Source organism: Echeneis naucrates, chromosome 16 (assembly GCF_900963305.1).
Source record: "Echeneis naucrates chromosome 16, fEcheNa1.1, whole genome shotgun sequence".
NCBI lineage: Eukaryota > Metazoa > Chordata > Actinopteri > Carangiformes > Echeneidae > Echeneis > Echeneis naucrates.
Window position 1 is genome coordinate 12,003,139 of NC_042526.1, and position 12,159 is coordinate 12,015,297.

Consider the following 12,159-nt stretch of genomic DNA (forward strand, 5'->3'; position numbering starts at 1 on the left):
AGAGATAAGAGCACATCAGTTGGGTGTCATACTTTGTAAATGTGCTTGTGAACACAGTACAGAGCCATACGATGCTTTGAAGTGCCTAAGGAGACATTGTTGAGTATCAAGTTAACTTTCTGCCCCCCCACCCCCCATCCCTCTTTGTCTGTGTTTTGGGCATCTTGCAGATTGTGGCGTGGTCTGCCGAAGAGCAAAGAGTGCATTGCGAAAAGTTAAAGAGTGTATACAAGAAGAGACTGTTGCATGATGTGCTAGGAGCGTGGAGGAAGAAAGCTTGTTGTTTTTCTGATATTGTCGAGGTGTCAGAGAGACCGGAAAGGATACAGCCATGGGGCGGAAGAAGATACAGATCACCAGGATCATGGATGAAAGGAACAGGCAGGTGAGTCACAGCTTTTCTTCTTACACCCAGAAACTTTCTAATGTATTTCACATACTTGTACGTCAGTTGATGTGGATGACTTTCAAAGGTTCAAATTCAATTTATAGAAATTTTATGCATATGGAAAGAGTACAATTTCTTTGCCTGAGAAAAGAAAGTGCGTGCTTGGTACCTGTATGAAGATTGATGTTTTCCTCTATTTTCCTTCCTGCCTGTGACTGAAGTTCAGCAGTTGTCATGGTGTACATGGATCTAAACAGACATACCTCCCTCCCCAAAGTCCTGGCCAGAGGAACAGGGACCATGACATTTCTTTGTCAGTGCGGTCATATTTACAGACATGATTCCCCTGCCACCCTGCAATTTCAGCCAGAGAACTTGATGAGGCAGCAGGAGCACTGGGCTGCAGCGGGGGCCTCATGGCGTGGGAGTAAGCTGAGGGGAGCGAGGAGCACAGCGAGCTGCCTGTGGCCTCCCCACACTGTAGGGCTTGTCCACTGGCCTGGCAGTATGGCTGGGCCCCTTTGCTGTAGCTCTATGTGTTTGCAGCTGTTTGGTAGTAATTAGGAGCAGCCACTGCACCACAGCACCCTCTCATTTGCAGGGTGGGTCAGCAGGACACACAGCACCCTTCTCTGCCTTGGCTACATTGGTTCTGGCTAGCCACATAGAGGGAGAGAGCTGGAATTCACTCTGTCTGCTCACGTTAAATATAAACTCCAAAACAGCAAAACACAGGAGAAAACAGCCTGAGTCTGTTTGAAACAAGAATAACAGGTTTAGATTATCTATAGCAGGAAGGCTGGGTCCTTTTTTTTTTTTTAAGATTAATTTGCTTTGATTTAAGAGCTAAGTTGAGAAAAGATGAGGGAACATTTTTGACAAATTATACTAATTAATGTAGATGTGTAGGTTTTTCATATTGAAGAAGAGCATTATTAAGTCCTCGAATTATAATTTGCATTCCTTCACAGGTGGAACAACTTTCTGCTGTGCACACAAAATTGTAATAGAGGCGTCCAGTAGTGCTTTCTCTCCTCTGGGTATTAACATAATATGGTACTATACAATTGGTACTCTAACTGTCTAACTGTTTCCTTATCTGTTGCTTTGAGGCTAGCAGTTCAGCCAAGTGCGAAACAACAGTCGTCACTGTGGACCAGTTGTTACTATAACACCTGGCTCTGGGTGGAATTCAAACACTAGGACAGTATCATTGGTGTTGTCTACAGTCTATATAATGACATGAAAAGAGTTCATGTAATCGCCAACTAAATAGATTAACCCTTCAAATGTTGTATGAAGGGCGTAAGGGTAGAGATGTAGCCCTAGTGTTTCACAGAAACGTTCAGCTGCAGGGAGACACATTGCTCATTGTTAAATGTATCTCCCAAAATTTACTGTGTGCATCAGATTTTAAATGCCGCACTGTGTAATTTGTAAAAAAGTTTATCAGGATAACACAGGCATTTCAGCTCACACTTAGTTGCTTTTTGCTGGCTCAGCAGAGAATCTGCCATCACAATAGGCCACTGTGCTAAAATAAAGCTTTGGTATGAAGTGATGTATGTGTGTGTATCTTTCTCTCTGTCATGCACGCAGTGCCACCTCCCTGGGGCATGCTCCAAACCAAGGGGGAAGAGCCATTAGCATATGGTCCCCACTGTTGGAAGACGATTTAAATCTTTATCTGCAGCACTCTGCTACAAGCTATCCATGCTCATTGCATTAAAATAAAGGAAGTCCCTAAGTGGGCTGATGAGATAGTATTGCTGTGGAGAATGTTGTGTTGAGACAGTGGGGGCTTCCTTGTATTATCACTGCAATTGCTTTTGCAGGGCTGTTAACCTTTCAGGATTTATAACATGGAGCGTGGCACCGACCGAGAAGATCTGTAATTGCACAATCTATCAGGAATTGCAAGTGCAGAGTTGAGACAGGCAGTGAACTTGGCTCATATTTTTTTCGTTTTGCCTTATGTCATTACCTACATTGTAGACTGACAACTAATTTTTACAGTTATGAAGACATCAATTATTGCCCCAAAATGGCAAGTAGAATGAGAGAAGAGATAAAGCATTGTACAGTTGTTGCATTATGTCTATCTAAGATATTTGTGTGTAGCTTTATGCTTACACAAATGTGTTGGTCTCTGGTTGAATGAGATATGAAGACAACAGAGGTCTTGCATCATGCACAATGTAGGAGCCAAGTCCTGTGCCAAGGATTCTATAAGTGATGGTCCCATAATAGAGAGGTGGAGTCATCACTGAGAATGACATGCTGACTGCAAATGACTACTGAATAACATCAGTCAACAGCACAACACTGGTTGATTCTCCTCATTCACAGTATTCACAACAGTTATTTACCTTTTGTGACACAGAAGGACACACATGAACTCAAACTCACTTTTACACAAATAGATGGCTGGTTTCCAACACTGGACTCAGATGAACCACCTGGATTTCAAAAAGAATAGAGCATCTGTTGTGTCTTGATTTACAGGTTTGAAACAAAATGACAGAGCCAGTGGCACTCAATGAGCATATGCGGGGTCTTTTACCCATTTTTCATATATGCATGTGTGGATTTACAAGAGGAATGGTTTTGAATAAGGAAGTGCACACACTGTGCTGTAAGTTAGTGCAGGGGATAGGCTGTTGAGCCTAGTGAGCAATGTCCAGTGACGTCCTCTGGATGCCATTAAGCAGGCTCGCTGGGCGTAATTGCCCAAGTCATTAAAAGTTTGATGATTTTGCTGCTGGGTTGAGGGTTGCCTGCCCTTGCTGTGGCTCATTTTGGATTTTGCGCAGGCATGTCAAAAGCCCATTGGCGCAGAGCAGCCTTCTATCTTACTTTCTCTTCAGGGAGCACATACCTCCCACTTTTTTTAATCTTCACCCACTCTTTAGCGGTCATCAATATTTTGACATTTAATGAGCTTGCTGATAGACTGGGAAGAACAGAGGGACACTGTTAGATGTAACAGCCCACATGTATATTCTTCAAGAAAATACAATATGCAGTTATATGAACATGATGGTCACATTTTATTTTCTGAGACAGCGGGCTTTCATTGCTAAAATGCTCATATTTAACAAAGTCAACAAGCCAATTGCCCCTAAACTGTGTGAGTCTCATTATTGATTACAGTTATCTCACAAACATATACTCATGTTTTGTTAGCTAGCATGTCATCCTCTTCTAAACAGGATCAGTCACAGCTACAGTAGGTTTCAAGGTCAATCCCACCCAGTGGACAAGGCCTTGGTGCCCTCAGTTGTCCACATGGGGATCCTGGGGCTGTCCTCTCCCCCATTGAGAGATGATCCAGGCAGACAGTCATGGTGGCCCTGGCCTGTCTCCCAGGCCCGCACACTCTGCCACTGCATGGCCAGGGCACCAGCCACAGGGCCTGGGTCATTCTGCCAGCTGGTGCCAGACCTCACTGTCTCTCAAGCTCTCTCTCACGTCTGCCACAGGGCCTGTCAGAGGTGGCATGAGGTTCTAATAAGACTTCTAGCTCCTCACCCCTCTGAAGGTGTTAGTGAGTCAGGCATCTCCTGCCATGCCCTGGTCACAGCTGTAGTCTCAGTCCCAGATGTCTTGTTTGTCATCTTGGCACCTTGGCCTGAGGACAGACATTGATAGACCCTTTGATTGACACATCAACTCTTGAGTGGATGTGTGTGTCATGGTTTGTTGCAGCAATTATGTTATTATATCTGAGGCTGTTTTCTTGGACAGGGACTGACTAATGAAGTGATAAAACAAAAATTGTATATGGCATTAAAGGCATACTGGGTATGTGCATAGGCTTATGCTATAGAGTCAACATATCTTTATTCCAGCATGCACTACATTTCATGTAAATTTCTGTGATTCTGTTTAGGTTTTGTAGCCTTAGAACCTCATGATCTACTATATATAAGAAATACTTGAACAACTGAATAACCAAACTCAGTTAAAGTGCAATAGAATTTATTCTGAGAAGAAGTCAGAAATGCAGAAAGTCAAGTAACTTGAGAGTCTATGTGTTCTCAGCCATCCAGGTCATGTTAATCTTAGGTGCTTGAATCAAAGTCGACTGGACTTCTTTTGTAGGTTCTCATTCACATTTCAGATGAGACATGAAGGTATCATCTTGACTCTGAAAGAAGTCCAGTTGGCTTCAACTCAAGTACTTAATACAGACTTGAGAGCAGTTTCATCTTTTTGAGATCTTGAGAGCATCTTAAAAGGTCAGAGTTATCAGCTTGCCGTAGTTTAACTCAAATGCTACTATAGGTAATGAACTGTCTGGTATTGTATGAGCTTTTATATTGACCATAGCAAAGGTAAAGAAAATTTGACTCTCTACAGTTAATTGCAAGTTTAAATATGGCCTAGCTTCTGCCTTCCTTTTCAAGATGCATTGGTACACTAGTTTTACATTGCAGCTTTAAAATAGTGAAACTCATTCTGTAATTGTGAATCACATGAATCAGTCAGGGGGCAAGACTCCCTATACCGCATGCTACTATCACAGCAATTAAAATTTTTGAAACCACATTACATGCTTTTGTGGGTGACTGAAAGCTCCACCAGTGTACCTCCCACTTGACCTCAAGGATGCCTGTGGTTTCCTACTGTCTCGCTAGTCACCTCAGAGAAAATGGGGGTGCATGATGATTATATTAGCATGTGTTTGTCTTTATACAAATACGTCTTAGATATTTTGATATCTAAGTGTGAAAGTTGTCCAAAACTCAGTTGCTTAGTTGCCTATTCTTTCCATATAAAAAGTACAAGCGAACAATGTGGACATCACCTTTAATGGCATTGTTTGCTGCAGCTACCTTTTGTAGAGGTACTCTGTATGGAGTTGGAGCACGGACCGAGTCTTGTGCTGCTGCTGAGGTTGAAATGAAGCGGTGCCTGGGTCAGCAACCCTGCACTCAGCACTCTTTCAGCCATGCATCCAGGTGGAACAAAGTCCTCGCTCAGCGTCTCATCTTGAGCTCCCTGCCGAAAGGTGACATCTCCATGGCTTAACAGCCACATTCATCTGCTAAAGAGCATACAATTTGTTAATCATTTTCCCCCACATAACAGTCCCTGCTTTCCACTTGATTAGGCAAATAAACAAATACATGGCAATGCAGGGAAAAGGGAAATTGGGCAGCCTTCAGTGTTTTGTCATAGTAGCTGAGCAGGTGTTCTACCTGGGGAGAAACAAACCTGACACAAGTCACGTACTTTGTCTCCTGCTCTTCTGCTATGCGGGTTTAAGGTTGGCAATTCACCTCCAGAAAATCATCCAAAGGACATCCTCATATCCACATCGTGCTTTTTCTGTTCAGCCAAACATAGTCAAAAGATTTTATTTTCTAGATTTGCAGGGAACATGTCATTTAATTCAGCTTCTCCTGTATTTGTCATTTTAAAAATGTCATTTTACAGTGTGGTTTGTCATAAGCTCAGCTGATATCGATGCACTAAAGACAAAGTGAAAAGAGGACAGGTTCCTCCATGTCTAGAAAGGGAATAATGGTTTGGTGTAATTACCTGTGGTTAGGAAGATTTGAAGTTCATTTATCACAGTTGGAGTGACCCCACTGTGGTTACATAGGCTTGATGCAACACATAAGATATATACTGCATAATACCAGTTAAAATGAGGGTATAGCCGCAAGCTGTGACCAATTAAAGTTGAACAAAGCCAGCTCATCTGCTCAACTCCTCTCTTAGTAGGTCAGTGCAAATGATAGCAAATGCAGACCGATGCAATCCTTTGTGGCTCTAAACACAGTTTTTACCAGCACATTCACAAGCCACACTGTATAACACACATTTACCAAGAAGCATGCAATAAAGAAAGAAAAAAGAAGATTACTCTAAATGCACATTTTTAAATCTATTTTCTGCAAACAGCAATCGTGAAACCAGATGAGAAAACAGCTGCCTTTCCATCTCTACTTGTGAATAATGTTTTTCGCTAGAGAAATGAATGTAGCTTACTCTAAAGAGGGGGTGTAACATAATGACATGTGCGTATGAGTCTTAGGCTACCACAGACATAGAGCTGCAGAGATGCAGGACATAAAGTCACTTTGCAGTGAGGGTTTGCGTTACCACTGGAGTGATGTATGACCCCAAGTCCCATCTGAGGGCTCATGTTACAAGGCTTATGCTGCACTACAGAGATAGCTTTCCGTATATGGAGTCATGGGCTACAATAATGTATGGACCCCTCTTGTCGCCAAAGCTCTGACTCAGCTCACTGACTTGTGCCTCTAACCCTGACCTCTGGCCTGAAAACTAGACACATCAGACATGCACTTTGTTGTTGTCATTGTAATCTTTCCTAAAGGAGAAATTATCTTGTTATCTGTCACCTTGGTTACAGTAGCGTTGTTAATACTGTTATTTTCATGGCTCAGGCAATGGTATACGTACCCCAGATGAGAGAGTTGGTTTTACAAAGGTTTTAAATCTTAACAGCACCATTTACAGATTTAATACAAATCTATGAACAAAATATTTATAGATTTGCATTTATTTATTGCTACATTACGGATTAATGGGAAAATTTGGGTTATGGTATACTGAAAAAGATTTTTCATGCACACAAGGACACACACACATACTGGTGGTAGCCTACTTTGCTGATAATACTTGAAATGCTAAATTTGAATGCAGAATCCTATACTGCACAAAACAAGTAATGGAAGGTTTTGTTTTCTGTGTTTGTTTCATCAGGTTACCTTCACAAAGAGGAAGTTTGGCTTGATGAAAAAGGCTTATGAGCTGAGTGTGCTATGTGACTGTGAGATAGCCCTCATCATTTTCAACAGCTCTAACAAACTGTTCCAGTACGCCAGCACAGACATGGACAAAGTGTTGCTGAAATACACAGAGTACAATGAGCCCCATGAGAGCAGAACCAACTCCGACATTGTAGAGGTGAGTGAGTGCTCTTTTCTTACTTTGTGAGGGAAAACAGTGCGACAACTAACTACTCAAATTCAATGTGGAGGCAAAAGACAAAATTAAGTAACAAGCCATTTATGTTATTTTAGTTTTGGATTCAGACCCTCCAGTAATTTTAGCCTTAAAATCTTTGATAAATGCTGCAAGGATAACAGACATGCAGCGAGAGGAACAAATAACAGTTTCCTTTAAGTCACCCTTCAGATAGGGTACAGGAGGTCTGCACACTCTGATAAGTTCAGCTTCTCTTGTGCACATCAACTGACTTGGAGAGGATATCTTTGCACTTGCATGCACATATTTTGCAGCTTAGCACCATAGTCATCCTGTTTCCCATAGATATTGTACCTGTAGGGCTCAGTTTTCTGGTTATTTCTCATTATAGACAATTACTCTGGCATTGCTGCAGTAATTTTTCTGAAAATACAGTTTTAAGTATATTCCACACTACGACATAAAAATCAACAGCCAGTCAGGTTTGTTGGCAGCTTCTGCATGCCTGAAGGGAAAGAGCAGGCCACTTGTTACGCCATAAAAATTGTCAGCCAAGGTGTAAAAGCAAAAGTGAAGAGAATGATTAGATATGTTTTGTTCCAAGCATCTTGGTTAGCTTTCTTGACTAATTCAAGATCTTCTTTATGAGACCGCTATCCTCTTTGTGGATAAATGAAACTCGGATCTTGGAGTTACTGTTCGACTAGAAAATGCTGACTGCTGCCTTGCAACACTTCTGCCACAACACTCTTTATGGCATTCTGTCCACTCCAACATTGAGCGTTTTTATCACGGCATCTCAAATAGGAGACGTTAAGGGTTTAAGATGGGTGAGATTGAAAAAATTCAAGAATCCCCAATTGAAATTACATGCAGCATAAAGGAGTCAGCTGTGGCCCATTATCTTTTATTCATGCTGCTTCTGCTTGTGAATTACCTGCTTGGCAGAGCTGCAGAAGAGTGCTTTGGCATTCAGTAGACTCATGCAGTCATTCCTCCATCAGGGGCTCTCAGAGCAGAGCATGGGCTCACCTGCATAAAATATACATGGATATATTCCTTACTTACATAAGAGTGACCACAAATTTGTTTTTGCAACATCTCTGGAACCTGTCTTGTTTTGAACAAGACTTCACTAGAAACCCAACGACACCCCAAACTCACTCACCGTTTTGGGTAATTCACCGTGTGTCAGCTGAGTCATTCCTCTTAGACTGCTATACTACATATGCTGTATCTGTGGTCTTCCAGGGTATATTTATATTAACAGCATGGTGTTAGAACTGCAATGTATAATGTGCATAATGTGTCCCATGCTGATTTTCCACTTAGCCCTTCTGGCTGCTTTCAAGGAAGCTGCCCCTTTACACAAAAGGGGGACAACAAGCCACTGTTGTCCCTGCTCACTTGGCCAGCATCTTTGCAGTTATGCACAAATCCCACCTCTGCCTCGTGGCTATGTGGACAGGGTTCAGAAGTGAAGAAGCAGAGCAGAAGTAACCCACCCAGTATCCATCACAACATTACCAGATAACCCCTCTATTCACTTGGCCAGCGACTGTGAGAGGTGTTTGATAATTTGAGAGAAGTAAAATTTTATCATTTTAGGAAGGAAAATCTAAATATGAAATCTTTTGCTGAGTACCTCAGTTGGAGAGGACTTTTGCATCTGCAGAGATCCTTGTGCAATACATTGAGGAGCTGATGCATTTCTAATGATGGGAAGAACCCAACCCCTCCCCCATTTATCTAGTGAAATGCTTCTCACATGAGGACACTTACGCTGGCCTCTTATCTAAATTTTAAAATTGTGTTAAACCAATCTTTGCCATGCACAATCATGTGATCATCTCTCTGGTTTGAGAGGCCAGAAAAACCCTTTACCACTTTTCATTGTGGAAGCTTGCTCCGTGTGAGAAACTAAATCAAAGGTCACATTCCTGCTCAGTAGTACCATCTGTAGATAAAGGCTGAACTGTGCAGTGTGGGAGAACAGTCTCCATGTTTTCCACAGATGGATGCATGCCTGGGCCACAGTTTGATAACCCAGTGGAGGGCTATGGACTTTGTCTCAAACTTGGCTCACAGTCCAAAGCAGAGCAGTAGGCTCAGGTTTTTCTTCTACGCGTGTTGGAGTGTGAGTATTTGTGTGTGTCTGCATGTGCTGATGGTCTTAACCTTACAGACACTCCAGGCGACAGGCTAACTGATGTATCAAATCTTTCCTTTTATGAATTCATCTGCTGGTGTTCCTTAATTTTTATATATTTCTTAACAAGTCATGTATGTACTTTTTTTATTTAAGCTGTATAGTTTATGTATAGATTTACATAGTAAAACATCACAGCTTTTACTCTTGCTAAATTTAAAACCAGCATCATCTGCGCTTCCAACTGGACGAAAACAGTAAAAAAGTAGCATTTAGTAAGGTTTAGGATTAGCAAGATCATTCATGACTGAAAGTTTTGTTGTGTTATTTTTATCGTTCTTACTATCGAATTCTGTTTACACCGCAAATGAAAATGCTGCTGTTAGTCATTACATTAATCTAATAATATTTACTCTTCCTCCCCTCTCTGCTGGTGGAGCTAATGAGATTTTACTTATGTTCCACTATAACCTCACACTGTTCTTCTGCACACAGAGAGAGCCCTGTATCCCCAAGAGGAACCTTGAAATGAAATAGTAACTTAACAGGCATCATTTGGCATTTTTGGGTACTCTTTTTGAGCAATTCAACACAATTAAGATGTATAAAACAGATTAGGAATAATCAGGTTTTTCAGGCACATGGAATCAACACTAAGATAACACTAAGTAGTAATCTTGTAAAATCAGGGTTGCAAATGGACTTTAACCCAATTTGAGAATGTAATCTCAGTCAAATACCTGTTCTTGTTAGTTGTAAATAACTGGATTGCAGCATATGCAAAGGATTGACGTTTCTCCTTTTTTGTTATATTACCCTGATGATTTGTGAGCGTAAACGACCGGATATCATTCATAGGGAAATTTTTCTTATCATCTTCATTATAAAAACGGGTGGCTATTGTTGCTGTTACTCAGGGAAAGCAGACAATTGTCCCATTTATTTATGCGGGAACAGTACCCCTTTCACAAGACAATTACAAAAAGAGGAAATGAGTATAAAATCATCACGTAATTTAATTCATGATCGCTATCAGCTTTTGTGATCAATGAACCTGAATTAATCATTCAATAAGATATGTAAATATTGACCATTACTGAATGCCAATCCAAGTGTTTTCCTCTTGATCACGCCTGTTTTGTTTGTGAATTTCCCCCTGCCCTTTGCAGAGTTTACAATGACAAGAGATACATATGGGTTCAATTTGTCATCATGTAGCATATTCGTTTTTTTTTTTTTTTTAACTGATGGAAACTCTAAATGCATTTAGCCACTATCAATCAAAAGTACTTGTTCAGGGACGTGGTGGCGCTCAAAGAAAAAAGTATTTTATTGCCAGTTATGAAATAAATCACTTAAAAAGCTTAGGGCTGAACGAGCACCAAGAGTTTCGGACAGGGAATGTTTATGTTGTCAATCAAAAGCTGAGTAGTGATTAAGACTCATTTCTTTCTTAATGAGTGCAAATTGGCAAATCTGCTATGGTGGGCTAGCTGTCCAGACTCTTCAATTAGCATGATTGATCAATTATTCTCCTGCTGGTGGCTCACTGGAAATGGAGGCAGGGGAATGGGGTTGGCAGTTGGAAAGAATTGGAAGAGCAAGAGAAAAAAGGGAACAAAAATGTCCTAAACCTTTACTAAATCCAATCTTTTATTTGATAATACTGAAAGACTTTCATTTTCCTGAAAAGGCTTTTATATTTCGGCACACTGTTCAGAAAAATAAACAGCAATATCTATGTTTAGTTTTGTATATGAAGACACAAGTAGTAGGGTTGGACGTCAGACGCTTCCTCATATTGAAACAGGATTTTACTCCACCCGACTGGTAAGACATCGGCCTTCTTTTTAAAAGGTTATGAGACTAATATACATAATTTTTACATGAACAAAAACACAATTTGCATTTGACATCTGTTCACTCCATCAGCCAAATTTCTGATTGAAAATCCCTCTGAGAGGTGATTGTCAGCCACACAAATTTCTAGTAGATCAGTACTTTTTCAACTCTGAAGTCTGTCGAGGATATTGTGTTGTGCAGCTTGTTTGTGTTGGTTTTAACAGACTGCAAATCCTTGAATATCAAAGCACACTGGTGAAACATACCCCGAGTACCAAAAGCAGATTCTCACATACTGTGTATTTATAATTGCGACACAAAAACATAAAAGGATGTTCAAATGACGCTCTGGCTGGGACACAGAGAAAGGCAACTGGCTGTTTGGCTAATTAATTGACAGGATTAATACAAAAAATTCAAATCAGCCATGTGATGGTTTTAGTGTAAAAGTAATGGAATAAAAATATAAGTCTCACAAAACTTTGATCCGTAAATGAGCTAAACGTGAGTGAATACAGTAATTATTTATGATAGGCACATGAAGATGCTTGATATTAATATTCAGCTAGAATAAGATGATAGATAGGTATCAAGGGTGGGAATCTTTTACTATCTTACGATTCGATTCCATTCAAATTTTTGGTGTTATGATTCGATTCAAAATCGATTTTCGATTCAAAACTATTTGATTCATAATGATTTCTGCTTCAATCTATAGGTGTGCAACGGATCCTCATGATCTACTCCAGTCTGCTTTGCAAGACAGAATGGCAAATTGAGACATTAAAATGTCTTTTTCACATTTATTAAGTTT

At 40.6% G+C, this 12,159-nt stretch overlaps 1 protein-coding gene across 9 annotated transcripts in view; it reads left to right on the forward strand.

Moving 5' to 3' along the window:
- The window catches only part of mef2aa (myocyte enhancer factor 2aa), a 54,618-nt gene that overhangs the window by 14,897 nt on the left and 27,562 nt on the right, over positions 1 to 12,159 (forward strand). For 8 of the 9 annotated variants that reach the window (XM_029522055.1, XM_029522057.1, XM_029522059.1 and 5 more), the window contains exons 2-3: positions 171 to 385; positions 7,130 to 7,333. In XM_029522055.1, the coding sequence (XP_029377915.1) occupies positions 332 to 385; positions 7,130 to 7,333 (258 nt within the window). In that variant the 5' untranslated portion in view covers positions 171 to 331. Of the gene's footprint in view, positions 1 to 170; positions 386 to 7,129; positions 7,334 to 12,159 lie in introns of those variants that run through there. The other variant, XM_029522061.1, reaches the window with a different exon arrangement.